Below are 16,600 nucleotides of genomic sequence, written 5' to 3'. Positions count from 1 at the left end.
CATAATGTACAATTCTAATGAAGACAATGGCAAGCATATGTATATATCATCACTTTTTCTGTAAGCTGAGCAGAAAACCTAAGTGTGTAAGCATTTCACATTCCACTTTATCTGATCAAAATGTCTATAAAGCTAAAATGAGAGTTAACATTGAAACTTAGATGATTTTCTTAAAGAGACAATCTAAATCAGTATGTGAAGTAGGCAAGAACAATAAAGCATAAAATACTGCTGAGCACAATACCATGCTGGATATAACTCAGCTATTATGACATTTCTTCTTGCTGTAGAAAACCAAAGACCATTTATTTTGTAGTCATCCTGTGAGGCTTAACTGCTGTATGTGTAAATATACCAAGTCTCTGCTTTAATAAAACGTTCGAGAAACACTTCTCTACTGAAGACATAATGTACCCTTCAGAACAGCACTTAAACTATAAATATATCTTTAATCAAATCATTTTAAAAATAAATGAACCAAGTATAAAAGCATGAGAAATGGCTTCCCTGCCTCCCAAGGCTTCACTGTTTCCGTATTACAGCATGATCATATTCCCAGACTTACCCTTACTTTTGTGTCCTGAAATATCACATGGAAAGATTCCAAGGCTCAGACTTTGCCCTCATCTTAGTACATCTATTAGCATTTAAAGTTCTGGTAGCATTAAAATTTACTGAAGGTTTTCCAACTATTACCAGCATCTACACAGACATTAGCACAGCTGAAAGTTCCCTTGAAGGTGTATTGTAGCATATTCTGCTCTGTTGTGCTACACATACTCAGTATACCCATTAATATCAAAATGGTTGGATATATTGAGCATGACCAGGATGACTGAGAAACTTAACTGTGTGCTGAAGGCAGAGTGGGTTTCTCAGATTCCTGGAACATCTGCTATACTGAGCATGTATTGCTCTTGTTCCATTCAGGAAGATCCTGAAATACAATCTTCTAAAATCTATGGGAAAAATGTTATAATGCACCATCTTTGAAAAGCCAGTTATCAGTGTAAACTATCACAGTGTACTACAAGCTATCAGTAACAATCCAGTATTACACTTTGCCTGTAATTTACCTGATACACAGAAAGGCAGACAAATGCCTCTGAGATGGTAAGTAGTATCCCAAGCCGAAAGAAAATTTCCACCTGAAGATCCAAGTCAGTTAGGCTATTTAATATCCGACCAACTCCTATACCATCATCAGAGAGTATGAAGTGTAAAATGTAAATGCATGTAGAGCAAAGTGGATGGCTTCCTATTATCTACTCCCTGTCTTCTCCATTCATAGTCCACTCAGGGTTGGACTAAGATGTTTCTGACCTCATACAGAGGAGATCAGTCTTCTCTGAGCTTTCACTCTTTAAATCTACCCACTTAATTGAACACCCAGGTGCTTCATCCCATTTGCTTCACAGGTCAACATTCATTTGGCAGCACACATCCAGCTTCCTAAATTGGACCCCCCACTATAAAGCATTCAAGGGACACCTAGCTTCCAACAGTGATATCAAAATGATAACAGTGATTTCTAAGGAATTATCACAGATTTAGTCTATAAAATGGAAAACAAATTTGGACTAATTTAGAACCACCTCAGAGGTTTTAACTCAACTATAAACAGAAAACATCTTAGGCATCTAATTGCATGTCACCACAGTTTTCACTATAAAGCATTCAAATCTTGCGTTGTAGAACAGAAAAGGTTATGCAGGCATTTAAAATATTATTTCTTCATTGAAAAAACATTCAAATTCTAAATAAATAAATAAATGTACTTCATTCAAGTTAGGCTGCTACCAGGAGCAGCTTCTAAAACAACATTTAACTGCTTTTGCTTCTTTAACTACACTGCTTTCAGGTTTATTTCAATGACCTTTTATAGGTTTTATATGTGTATAAATAAAAGTTATGGACATCCAGCTAAGTTTGCTCTGCTTCCACCATTCAACTTTAGGAAAATACAGCTCCCCATTTCCCACTGTCACTTGACAGAGATCTGATCACAACAGATGAATGTGAAGGAAGAAGGCAGCTGCATTAGAGACAGGGGCTGATACTGGATGTCTGAATGGGAAAGGCATAAGAAAAAGATTTCTCAAATGGTCAAGTGTTAGAAAGAAACTTCCCACTAGATGGCTCACAGGTTCCTTGCCACATCACTGAAGGTAAAAGAAAAAACACCTGATCCAGCAACCAGGGAAATAAAGATATGTAATGAAAAACATCTCCGGAAAATAATCCTCAGATTTTTTTCATGACTGTACAGTTTTCTTCAGCCATGAACACTGAAAGAAACATCACAATAGAGAGCTCATACTGCTCTACTGTGTTGACACATGTAAAGGAAGAACAATGACCTACAACCCAAGGAATATTTAAGACATTTATGATTTTGGTTTCTACTGTTACAGAGTACTTTCTAGCAGCAATTTCTGTTTTAGGAACATTATTTCCTTCAACTTTTTAAATTTTTATTTATTTATTTATTTTTGTCTAAAATTTGCCTTTAATATGAAAAGTTATACCTAAAGGACATAATAAAGACAGTGTTTGAAGAGACCTTTATCTAATACTTTGTACGTACATACAAGTGAATTCAAAAGGCTAGCATTATCTGTTTTATAAATGAGTATTTATGTATAAATGCACATTTAATCTATGCACTTATCCAAACTCAAAAACACTTTGAAAAAATAGCAGCAAGAGATTATTTAATCTTGGTCAGTGCTATAGATGCACATATATTATTGCTATTTAAATGATTCTCCTCTCTGCAACTTGCAAGAGTACACATTCATTAGCAACCGTGGATTACAACATGAAGAAACAGAATTCTTGTAAATACAGGGTGCCCTGTGGGCAAATTGGGCTTTCATGCTTCTTCCTTAAATATTTTTTAACTGACATCAATAAAATAAAAGATCAACAGCACTTCATTAAAAAACACATGTGAACCAAGTAAATTACTTCATTATTTGACTACAAGAACACATAAAAGATTTGTGCTGCTCTTAATTGATGTGGTTTACTGCTGCTGCTGCATGACACTCAAGTATACAGTTGAAATGTTAAAAGCTAATAGTAGCTTCATTATTATAATCATTAGCATTGTGTAAGACAATAATATTTATAAGGCACTTCTTTCTTAACTTACCAAAAGCATCCAAACAGCTACAGTTTTGGGTTTTTTTTTGGTTTTTTTTGTTTTTTTTTTTTGGACTATCATGCCACCACTCTGCATCCTGACTATCAAAATTATTATAGAGTACACATCCCATTTAGATGTAAAATACTGCCTCCACTATGAAACTCATTCGGAAATTAAATTATGGAAAGCTTTATCAAATTAATTAACACTATATTTTGTAGGTCATCAGATAACTTTTCCATTATGTCATTCAAAGACATAATATTCCTAAAATCGGGTGCTGTACTTAGTACGCCACTGATAGAAATAGCTCCCCACATGATAGACATTCTCATAGGTGATGCCTTTGTACTGCAGGCATATAACTTTAATGCTCAGTTATGGTTTGCATTAAGATCTTGTTGATGTTCCATACTGAAGGACACAAATCAAGTGTCATCAACAGCTAGAAACTTCAGCTAGAAACAAATCTTGCCAATTTACACACTAAATCATTTGATACATTCCCCCTTCTTTCCGTCCCATTCGCTCTCTCCCATCCCAGTAAAAAAGGACAAAACTATATTTTCAGGCTTTTTAATTAACTCAAGATTAAATAGTTTAGAATACTTAACCTTGTTTTTATTGGGTGAGTACTGAAAGTGAAAATAAAAATACTGATAATGTTACTAATAATTGGTAAAAGTAATGGAATGCTTTTAAGATGCAGTTTTACAAGCTTTATGGTTTCCATAATTTAAACTGAAATACGTAAAGTATTTATACATAAAGTATCTTTAACACATTTGGTCTTAATAAGAAATTTAAATCATTCCATCTCAAGAATATATTCTTCAAAAGCATACTTAAAACACTTTGTTCTAAGAATCCACATATGAAAAGATAGTATATGTATGTGCGAGACAAAGACCTCGTGTCATCATTATATTCATGTGATTTAAAGACAGAGAGTTATATGTTCAAGGAGGCTTTTCTTATGAAAGTATGTAGCATTACAGTTTCAAGCACATTTAATCACTGTTGAAACACTTACCAAAAGGATTTCTGCTCCAAGTCTTTTTACTACGGTAAGTTCAATTTCTAATGAATCTAAATTCACAGAAATCTAAATTCCTCTCCACTCAGTACATTCAAAAAAGTCAAGGCAGGCCATTTAAATCTCATTTAATTAAAAACTCATAAATGCTAAACAAACTAATTGCCACAAAAATGGCCCAAAGAAATAAGTTCTTCTTTGAAGTCACAAGAAAAATCTCCCGCCCACTCCTAAAGTTATCTTCACCACCGACCTCATAATGTGCAGATAGCTATACTACTGTCATGCTGCAGAATCTACTACTACAGCTTTGTTACACCACTGTACTACAAATGCAAATTTGTAAGTAGGATCCTGATTTGATCGGAGGAAATCTGATAACAGAAAGGAAACAGCATGTACTACAAACTGAAGAAACAGCAAACAGTAGCAGATTTTCCAGACTTGTGAATGAAGAGAATAGGAGAAAGGAAAGTGTACCTGCTGTGTGGTAAGAAGACGATAAAAGAAAAATCTATGTATAGAACCATAATCCAAATTCCTATCTTACTATTTTTTACTTTTTCAAATGAGATTGAATTAAAGAAATAATAAGTAATATGATGGGAGAATGTAGAAGTGATAAAAAAAAAACAACAAAAAAACAACGAAACAAACAACAAAAAAAAGAATTGTGCCTATATATGAAATGGGTCAGGGAAGAATAAACTAAATCATTAAACACAAAACACTTCAAGAAAATGCAGATTCCTTAGTGAACTGTAGATGCTATTACTGTAATCTAGAACCAAACATACTAGAGGCACTTAAGAAAAATGAAAAGTCATTAAAAACAACTACAGCCCTTTTGGTTTGAAGCACAGCCTCATCTCACATTTCAGAATGAAAACATTCCAAGATAGAAATGACCTGTATTCATAAGAAAGAAAATTGGGTTGATCAAAACATATCAAGCCAAGCAACATGAACTACTTTTTACATAAAAGAAGTGGAAAATTCTGAGCAGTAGAATGACATAAATGAAATGGAACTTTTTAGGTTAGAAGCACTGTCCAGCATTTTATGACCAGTAAGAAAATATGCAAGAAAATGGAAGCTGTTCAAATGGAGAAAAACAACAGAAAAGGAACATGAATCAATCACTGTGATCAAAATGTGCTGTAACAACTGAGGATGAACTACTTACAAAACACTCAGGCTGGAAAATAAATTTCTAACAATCATAAGAGTAACACTATGGGATGATCAATAGATCATCCTAGGAGTAGTGTGACTCCTTTCACATCAGTGGAGAATCTTCAGACTATGATTCTGAAAATTCATTGCACCCAGCACAAAATTACCCAGTTTACAGCATACCTCGGTTAAAACATCTAAGAAAATCTGGATGAAAACTTCAAAGAGAAGATCAAGGAGAAACACGTTTCTATCACTATACACAATTTGGCTTTACCAATAAGAAACAAAAACTATATTAAATGTTTTCTTTTCAATAAATATTATGCAAATTATAATTGAAAATTAAACTGGGTACTATAGAAAACAAAGTTTCTGAAGCACCACAGAATTTTGGTCACTAGGTTTGCTGAGATGTCTGCAAAAAAACCCATCAGGATTTCAGGTAATGTAGAGAGGGGAAAAAATGTTCCCAGGAAACAACAAAAGAGAGATGGCTTGAGAAAAAGAAAAAAAAGAAAAAAAAAAAAAAAAAAAAAAAGTAAAAAAGAGTATTTATTACTGCATTCTTTACTTTGAAGTAAAATTTCAGAGTGACATGAATCAGCTCTTAAGTGTATTCCCAGATGAAAACCAAACTCTGAAAACCAAGAAAACATAACTGAAAATGAATCAGTCGAATTCTCTAGACCAGAAAAAAAGTATAACCGTGTCTTCACTTTTATGCTATTGGATATGAACGGCAGTCTTACCTCAGTACCTCTTTCTTCTGTCAAAACTTCTGTCAATAAAAGGTCAAACCAACATGTTCTAACTGTATCTCCTTTGGGGATATGTGAAACATCAGTCCTATAGCCTCCACTGCTTAAACTGCAGAGCACGGTTCACGATAACAGTTATACCATTCCATAACTGAAAGTCTTTAATCTCCATCATTCCTGAATGCTTCTTTCTCAAAAATTTAGCTCTGAAGCATGTGTTCTGTGTAATTCTTCCGCATCTCAAACAAACAAGCAACAAGAGCTGAAGTCCTCCCATTTAACATTTTCATTTCTTCTTTCTTTTTTTTTTTTTTTTTAAATCAGTGTTTCTTCTATCTGATTTTAGAGATTTCCTAGTATTTTTTTAGAAGCTTGAAAAACATCTTGAGTGCAAAGACAGACTGAGACTCACAGATTGTTTGCTGTATGCTTTTTCTCTTTTTGTGTAACGTTTCAATCACCAATTTACACATTTTAAGTAAAGAAATATTTCTAAATATTTATAAATCTAGACGCAAATAAATCTGGACTGTGGTGAAGATCCTCGTGGAACAAAAGAGAATAGTAATCTTTAGCCAAATTTCCTTTTTCAGGAGACATGACTCAGGGGGTCTTTCAGCTCTTCCAATGTTTGCTGCTGTCTTACTACGAGGAACAAATTATTATACTTCCAGCTTTTTCCATGCCTAACTTTTCATTGAGGGACTCTTGACTCCTGATTACTCTGCTTAGTGAAAGCTAAAGAATACTTTCCCTGTGGAGCAACTCTCCTTGATTCTGCTTTGGCAGAGGATCTATTCTTGAAGGTCACCAAAATAGAATTAAACAGACTCACCTGTCCTTGTCACACTGTTCATTCAAACATAAGCACGTACGAAAAGTTTTAAAACAAAAACCAATGCAGACATAGAGAATATAAATTAATCTCGTTATTGCTCTGCATGTCACTTTTTATTTTTGAGATGTCTTCTGACCTTACAGAGCAAGTTGCAATTCATCTTTTAAAGTGAAAAGAAGGTAGAACAACTGATTTCATTTGTCAACCACATTTGTACATATTTTTGATGAACAGTGCTGGGCAAACAGAAAAAAAAAAAAAAAAAGATTGAAATTTAAAAGGAATTAGATTTGTGTCTGTTTGCATCACTTTCATGCCCATTTTCCGTAAGTATCTAAGCAAATGAAAATAATAGAAATGTGCTGCTGAATATTAAGCTTGCATACTTACACTATACTTTGTATCTTTCTTCCATTATTGTAGCTCAGGACAGTTAGCACAGCAAATGCAGGAAATTAACTCATTTACACAATTCTTTAAAATTAATTTCTGCAGTGCTAGGGGAGCAGTAGTCTATCTTCTTGGGTTAGTGATGACTCCTCCCCCTCAAATGCTGATCACGTCTTGGCTAATACCATTAATATCAGCTATATTCTTAGCAGATGCAGAGTACCATGTGACTGTAGATAGTGTCGACAGTACCTACCAGAGAGATGAAATTCTGTCGTCCCACCATTTAGCTCTCCACCAAGTAGCATCTACTATCCGACAACTGTAAGCATGACGTGCTTGTACAAAATAACTGAAATGATCTTTGCATCTTTCAATCTACGCTTGCAGTCCTGATCACATTGCCACTGTTACAGTCCATCTCTAATTTGAGAAAAACAATGCTTTTCTGGAAAAGCACAGCCACACAGAGTTTCTTTACCCATTACTTCAGGCTGTAAACCCAGAAGAGAAGTATTTAGGCTTTCAGTTGTGCTAGAAACTCTAAAAGCAATATCTGTACTAGAGAACCATTAGTGAACAACAGAACTGACAAACATCCCAATTCAGTAAAAGAACTCTGAAAACCTGTATTGTACTTGCAGTCCTGTTAGTAGCAACTTTGAGATATCCTGAAGAAAATTATTCCACATCAAGAGATGTAACTGGTCTGCCACTGAAGAAAATTTGTGTATCTGTAACATTATTGTTACGCAATAATATTTTCCAGCAGCCTTTGACTGCATTTCTTTTTAATACCGTTAAAATCATCTGCATCTATGCAAAATGTACCACATTTCTGCTTACTCTCTTAAAGAAGCAGCAGGAACACTGGACTACAGTTCCTGGTTTATTCTCAGTTATGTTTTAGTGCCAGCCAACACTACTTGAGCAGATGACTCAAGAACTAGTATCCTGAAACAAAACAGTTAACAAGCTAATGTGACATTCCTAGCTTGCCCAGGCTAACACAACATCTCTACAAGTTCATGTTCTTTAAACACTAACAGAAGATGAACAAAAATTTTAATTCAGAGTATAATTTTTCATTTAACTTTCACCATTCATCTTATTGCTGAGAATTTCTGTCTGGAAAATGCCAAAAAAACAAATACATCCCAATAGTGACTCGTTCCATCTAAAAATCACCAGGTAACAAAAATTAAGTCTTTTATTCCTTAGACATAATTTCTTCACAGAGAAGAACAGAAAAATAGCACTGTCCAGAAGAATAACTACCACAAAAGCAAAGTTAGGTATGTACTATCCTCTGTAAGTAATAGTCATGATGGAAGAATGGGGAAGAACAATATATTCAGTGTACTTCAAAGGAGACTGAATATTGTTTGGATTCATCTAGCACTGGTGATTCATTCAGAAAATAAAAATGCTTGCCAATGAAACTCTGAGAGCTAGAACAACAAACACATTCAGAGATACTGTAAGCATTCCGTGGATATTCCAGGATGAAAAAGGAAAACTGAAGAAAGACAATGAATTTCTTGAAGTAAATAGTTGAATAAATAATTCTTTCAGATCTAGCAGTGGCATATTCATTTCTTAGCTGTTGCAATACTGTGGAAAAATTACTCTTGACCTGAAGTGCTCCAGGTTTAAAAGCATGAGCTGATTTATAGTTTATCTATTTCACTTTTGTGATAGGCAGAAAGATACCATTTGACAGAAGGATGTCTGTGTATTTTAAAAGAAGCTGTGGGAAAATGCATGCAAAGAAATAAGCAAAAGAAGTAAGGTTTTTCAAAAGTGAATTTAGAAGCAAGATTACAAAAGTTATTACCATTTCAATCTCAGTCTTGATGGTATAAGTCTGATCAAATTAGCACTTCTATCATCAGGCAGACCTCTGATTCTCATCACATATTTAAAAAAATAAAAATAAAAATCTCAGATAAAGTATTTGAAGTCAGCAACTACTTCTGTTGTTTTAGTGACTGATAAATTTTACCTTACACACCTCAGCAGATAGCTGGCTACTGTAATCCAGTAACAACTTTTCCTCTCTCATTTTTGGCATCCTTTACTATTCATTTATTTCACCCACCTGCTACCAGGCATATATCCACGCTGCATCAGATTGTTATGAAAGTGAAAAGAGGTGCTGTCCTGCTCTCAGACATATGGTCTAATTTTGGGATGGTCCTGTTTGAAGCCAGGAGCTGGACTTGATTATACTTTTGGGTCCTTTCCAAACGAGATTGTTCTATGATTATCACAAAACATGCTTTAGCATTAAGACAAATTCTGTTTACTGTTCTCCGCACCAGTATACAATAACTCCTACTTTTTGTGCTGAGAAATGAGGGCTCAAACTAGCGAATATTTAGGTACAGGTTGCAATCCATCAATAGAAAGCATACTGGAAAATAATATTACTTCTTGAAGAGAAAGCAGACTAACTGTGGGAAGAAATAGCAAGCAAGCAAATATTTTTATTTTTTTTTAATTCATGACAGTAGAAGAGAAAAATACCCTCCTTTAGCTTTCTGCTAGAAAAATACTTAACTAGTTTCCAGCTGATCAAAAAATCTACTTCTAAAGTCAAGTCATAAAAAAAATAAAATAAAATAAAATAAAATAAAATAAAATAAAATAAAATAAAATAAAATAAAATAAAATAAAATAAAATAAAATAAAATAAAATCACACACCCACTCCAATTCATTTACAAAGATACCAGGTGAAATTTTAGTCTCCTTAGTGCTAGAGGCTGATTTTCACACAGTTCCATTCCTGAAACATGAGTTTCAGGTTTTAGAAAGGAATTCTGACAATTACGATTTATTGAAAAATAACTAGGCAAGCTGAAGTGATTTGGAGCATAAAGTAGATAGAATCATCGGACTTAGCAGCTGCGGCACATGAAATGCATCAACTTGTTTCTTATAGAAATTGCTGAAATTTCCAGAGACCACACTAACCTTTTACAGATTCAAAGCTTTCTTAACAAAACACGAAGAACATGCCCTCACAAAGCCCACATTTGATTTTTATAAAAGTTTTTAATGCTAAGTTTTTGATGCTAAATCACCAGGAAAAGTTGTGTAAAAGAGTACTTGGGAAAGTGTATATGGATTCAAACCTTCTAATTCTTAGAAGAGACCACCATAGACAGCATCACATGGAGAAATCATTCAAAAGAATTTGAATAGCTACAATTGTAAGCTTTACACTCTCAGAAACAGAAATACATTTGTATCCTTCTAAACACTTCTAATACTCTTAGCACTGAATGATCTTTCTTTTACTAGCTTACACATCTGATCTGATCTCAGTTTGGGTTTAGATCAGCAGATTGCAATCAGAAGCAGAAGTTACTAAGTCTTACACTTTTGTAAAACTGAAACACACTGAGGTAGAAGGCTGACAGAAAGCATTACTGTAATGCAAATACAAATAACAGCTGTTTTCAAAACCAGGAACACATTTCCAACAATAGCAAACAGGGCTGTATTCCACTTCCCCTGTGCAAGCCTGAAATATAGAAAATATTTAATAAATCACGACTTTGCACCTTCTCACATTTCTATTCACTGCAGGACTACCTAAAATATAGCACTACTATTAGTCTTATTTAAAATTGTTAGCTACTGTCTTAGGGCCTATAGAAACATCAACTCCATTTGATGATCACGTCTTGTTTTTTTTCTTTACAGTGGAATATTTTTAGGTAATTCCTTGCAGTTACTTTCACCCTGCCCCTGGGTTTATATACAGATAATAAAATGTTCTGATAATTAATAAACTAAAACATTTGTATCTTCAAGTTAAACTGTACATATCACATTTTTATAGCAATCTTTTAATAACGCCTAGGGAGAAAACATTTACATGAGTGAAGACCTATTTACAACAAAACAAAAAACTAAAAAGTAGAAATTCTTACCCTAAAAAACTCTTTAGTGGAGCCAGAATCTAATGTCCCATACGCAATCTCAGTTTGCTTGGAAAGATCCTCTGCACTTTCAATGGGAGATACCATCCTCTCAACCGTCAGGAAGGCAGCTAAGTTAGCCGTGTAGGATGAGATTATGATGAGGGTAAAGAACCACCACACACCTCCAACAATGCGCCCAGACAGGGATCTAATAACAAGTATGAAATGGATTTGTAAAGTGAAATGAAAGTCCTAAAAATGAAAACATGCTATCAGTTTTATGCAAATGATGCATTATACTGGGAGGCATTTCAAGTTATTGTGAATTTGTGTGACACAAAAAGAATCAAACAAAACCAGTAAAACAGAGCTTTCAGATAAATCAGTATGCACTTAAAAATTAAGTCTCTTTAGACTGCTTGTTTTTGTGAGACATTCAGATAAAGACTGATCTTCACAAAACAGCGTAGCAGCTTATGCTGTTACAGACTACCTATACTAAGAAACAAATAGCATTATTTGCAATAAAAACTGGCACAGGGAATATCCATAAACCAACAAGTGTACACAACTTTTGAAAGATACAAACATTTAACAAGCTGAGGACTAGACATGACACAAGCAAACCGATAATACAGAAAAAAACAGTGAAAAAAGTGTATTTTTTTAAACAATGATAAACTGGTGTTTCTAACTGCAGCAGGTTGGCTCTTATGGATCTTTGTTTTGCATCTCCTGCTCAAGAAGAAAGAAGAAAAGAGAACTCAAGAAAATATACAGAACAGTATAGTGAACACAACTAGAGGAATTCAGTAGCTTTCAGTACTAAAGAGTTGAATTATTGACACTGCCACCATTGTCAAACTTATTTTTTAACAATCTTTTAAAGTTTGAAATTACTTACTACTTAGTTTCCAAACAAGACATTAAAGGAAGGAAGGAGTACAGAATCTTTGGAGATGTACTTAGTTATATGGCAGAAATGTGCATGTAGTTGAAAGCCTAGTACTAGGCACTGCAGTAGGTTAGGTATGTCTTGATGTGTCTCCTCTATCTATTAAGTAAACAAATCACAAATCATTCACCTGGCCTGTAGAATCATGAATGAGATGTCAAATTAATTCTAACAGAATCTATCTACCTCTCTCTATATAGGCTTACTCATCTTTCAACATATACTTTTCAAAAGTATTATTTAATTTTAAACCCAGCAGTCATGTAAAGCTGATTTATTAAACTGGGAAGAAAAATAAATTGAAACCATTCTGGACAAATAAGTTTTACTAACAGTTACTGGAAAAGATTTCTATGATAACTGTGACACGGAACATTATAGAATCATTAAGGCTGGAAAAGACCTCAAAGATTATCTTCTCCAACCATAGACTCACTGGTATAGTCCAAAACATGAAAACCAAGTTAGATATGGTCCAGTAAATGTTATTAAAAAAGACCATAGAAAAAAATGCTCCTTCCAAATTGAAATGTATTCTGTGAGCACGTTTTCTGTCACTTCTAACATAGATGCAACATGAAAACATGAATCTACAACTGAAAGATTAAGTTACATGATAAATGTATATTTGCAAGGTAAAAATCTGTGATTGTGTATTTACTGTTAGTTTTATCCTATCTTGTACTGTAGTGATAACATCTACTGTAAAGGATAATTCATCAAATTCAAAAGCCAGGATCTGTCAGCAAAGAACAGTTACTAACCTTGTAAAAGAAGAATAAGATCACTCCAGAAATTATGCTCCCACATTTCATTTTTGTAAGTAAAATTTTTGGGGTGGTCATTTGTATTCAAAATTTGCCTATCTGTCTGTTCCAGTTAAATAAATCTTTCATTTTTAAGTGTGTATTTTTAAAGGATTCTAAATTTAATAATTATACGGTAGTCTGAACTCATGTGTGTGTAACCACCTCATATGTCAGAGCAGTAACATTTAGTCTTAATGTAAGAACAAAAATTATTGAAGTGTGTGCAGCCCTTTTATATTTTTACAATAAACAGATATAATATACAAACTAAATACCTTTCTCAGAACATGTCTGTACTGAAATAAGGTGTTCTTGAACACTTCAGTGGCACTAAGTCTGCCATGTCAATCTCCTAAATCATTTCAGATTCATGTACCTGTATGGTGGCCACTCACTATATTCTTTCATCATTACAATGTTATCAAACTTTGCACAACAACTGTTATGCTTTAATAGCCAGTAACACTGGAAAAAAAAAGTCATTCTATTATGGTCATGATTCAGTAACAATGATTTTATAGTTAATAGGGAACTTGGCAGACAAATAAACTTGTAAAGTATATAATCAATATAAAACCCCAAAGGACTGAAATTAAGACAGCTTCTCATGACCTGAAGTTGTTCTCTCTTCACTGTCTCATCTCTTGCACAAAATTCTCACCATACTGCATGAAAAATCGATGACATCTTTCATCACAAAGGCTGCTATACTTTTCTAAGTAAGTTAAACAAAATTGCTAAATATCTCACACAGAAAGTGCTTCCCTATTTCTGCAGAACTTGAAAATCTGCTGTTGTCTTTTGGGATATAAAAAATGCTTCTTTTGGGTGATTTTAATTGCAAAACAATCACTAGACTCCGTAAAATTTGACCTATTCCATCTTAATTTAGGACATTCAGAAGAAAGTTAACTTGCTTGCTATAGTTAGGAAGATCTGATTTAATTTCCTAAAACCCAGTTGCCCTACTTCGCTTCTCACTACAGCTCCTTCAAGCAGCAAGTAGTATTTATCTACCTACTCATCACTGCTGAATCAAGGCTAGAATAACTTACGCACAAGGGAAACAGAATATTTAACGAGCTGCAAAGGAATTATGTTAAGTGCTTCACTGTTGTTCCTAATAGAGCAGGTGAAAATCCATGAGGAATTAAGCATTTATAAACTAGACCTTCAAATTCATTTTAGCAATTTCCTTTGTGACTTTCACAAAACTAGGCCACAGAAAAGCAGCAATGTTTTGCAACTATTCATAATAAACTAGAGCGATCATGTGATTTTGATTTCAGTTCAAAGATCTCCTATGGGAAAACAGTTAATAACTGTTGTGATATGTAGTGAGTTTTAGGGGTAAATGTTGCCTGTGTGGTTTATGTCCAGTATTTTACCTTCTTTCCCATTACAGTTGTTGTGAACCAAATGCACTGTCAACTGTAAAATGAGAATATGCAGCAAAAACACGGTACCCCTCCAAGAAGGCATGGAATGATTTGAACCTTATGCATTTTAGTCTCTCCATGGTATATATAACTTCACTTGGCATACAAGTGACATTAAACCGTATTGATCATTACCTAGTGTAAGAAAACTGCCTTTATTTCAAGGACTACTTTGATTTTTGGTAAGGAAAAAGAAACACAATAATGCATTTCTTTCAAGTGAAAATATATGCACCATGAACCTCCACTGGCTGAGACCAAAAATGCACAAAGTTGAAATAGGCGAGTAACCAACCTTGGCGAAATATCGCATCCTTGCTGCATAAAGGCACCCAGGGAAAACCAGAGACTATTAAATATCCCAAACTCATTAGTTGATTCATTAGTCTGCGTTTCTCTTCCATCTTCAAACTCCTCTGTGTGCCACTCGTACGGACTAAATCTGCTGACCAGGAATAAAACTACACTGACCCCAATGTAGGCAAAAACGATGCACATCCAGATTTCATATGCTAATGGATCAAGAAATGAAAACACTCCTGGTTTGGACTTCTGAGGTTTTTTGATCATTATTGATATCCCCAAGCTCATAAAGGGCTTTGAGAAGTCAATCACCTCTTCTCTCACCAATGTTATAGTTAATGGAGCAATTGCAATATCAGCTTTCTGTAAAGGAAAAAAAGAAAAAAGAAGGAAAAAAAAGAAAGAAAACAATAGCCAATACAATGATTATAGTTTAGTTTCCATTGCATTTCATAAATGTAAAACAGGATAGCAGACATGGCTAACATTCTTCACATATAGAAAATTTCAGAAACTTTTAGTTGAAACTCTTCTTACTGAAATACATACAACCATATGCTTGACATATTCCAAGCTTCCCAATTTACATATGCCCTTTTAAAAGTATATGGCATTTAAAAGTGTAAGCAAAGCCTTTTGCCTGGTAAGAAAGGTGAAACATGTACTTGCTTCCCTCCCAACTTCATTTACATTTAAAATCCAATTTTGTGCCTTTTTTTTTTTTTTCTTCTTTCTTTTTTTGGTTTTTTTTTAGTTCTAAGACAAGTTATTAATTCTCTATCAGAGGAATTAAATAATTTTCCTCTACTTCAGGGAGAAAACTAAACCAAATCCCACAAATCCCATCAGTCATTTAAAATTGTTTTATTGTGAAAGATGTTCTTACCCCATAAACAAGTTCTCCCACCATCCCATTCCAGATTTTTGTCTCTGGATCCCTGGCTCCATACTTGCCATCTCCAACAATTGTGAGCTTATATTTGAATCCACAGTGCTTAGCAATTTCTGTAGCTAGGTCCACGCAATAGCCCTCATATCGATCATTTCCTTCAAGCATTTCATGATTTTTCTTCATCATAACATATGGGGACTCCTGCACAGAAAGACCTTGCTTTAGCTACAATGCAGCAGTTGTGCATTTCCTAGATCAGTGCATTTTCTTTTTACAAGCAAAAAAAGAGAAGACAATCATAGCATGCGTGATTCAGGTACCATTATGTCAGCTGTAAATGCTACATTCTTCATAGCCATATACAAATAACAATACTTACAGGTATAGAGATCCCAGCAGTATGTTAATAATGATCATGAATGTTAACAGGAGTTACGCATTCAGAGAAGAGAGAATAAATTCCAAAATCTGTTTCTTTCCCTCTTACAGTTTGGATAGAAGAAGGCAAAGGTATTTAGTTGCTTTTGTTGCTGTCTTAATAAAATAAAATTATACTCTATTTCACAGCTATATTCCTTCCTTGAAACACACTTCTGGCTCTACAGGCTAGAACTTAATATTGAGTTTTTATGCACAAAAATATATATCTATAAATATGTAGCAGTTCTATCATCAGCAAAACTAGGGCTGGTTTATACATTACATTAAAAGGAATACAACTCCTCTTTGCTCAACTGTTATCTTGCATCCACTGGCATTACTACATTAGCCTGTGACTTAACCAAATTGATAAAGAAACTTTGCAATTAATACACAAAATGTTGATGCAACAGTATATAACATTATTTTCTAAACAACTACAATATAATTTTTGATGTTTTATCTTATACTTCACCAGCCCACACTAGCTAAGATT

General features: G+C 34.0%; 1 protein-coding gene across 6 annotated transcripts in view; it reads right to left on the bottom strand.

Moving 5' to 3' along the window:
- Window positions 1-16,600, bottom strand: part of GRIA2 (glutamate ionotropic receptor AMPA type subunit 2) — an 80,516-nt gene that overhangs the window by 10,107 nt on the left and 53,809 nt on the right. For all 6 annotated transcript variants that reach the window (XR_004306909.1, XM_015860956.1, XM_015860955.1 and 3 more), the window contains exons 10-12: window positions 15,679-15,885; window positions 14,785-15,155; window positions 11,296-11,494 (exon numbers count right to left, since the gene is read on the bottom strand). Coding sequence is in view for 5 of the 6 variants with exons in the window: in XM_015860956.1 (XP_015716442.1) it covers window positions 11,296-11,494; window positions 14,785-15,155; window positions 15,679-15,885 (777 nt within the window). In the remaining variant the exon portion in view is untranslated. The remainder of the gene's footprint in view (window positions 1-11,295; window positions 11,495-14,784; window positions 15,156-15,678; window positions 15,886-16,600) is intronic.

The sequence above is a fragment of the Coturnix japonica genome, chromosome 4 (assembly GCF_001577835.2).
Source record: "Coturnix japonica isolate 7356 chromosome 4, Coturnix japonica 2.1, whole genome shotgun sequence".
Taxonomy (NCBI): domain Eukaryota; kingdom Metazoa; phylum Chordata; class Aves; order Galliformes; family Phasianidae; genus Coturnix; species Coturnix japonica.
This window is presented reverse-complemented; position numbering and strand designations above follow the sequence as displayed.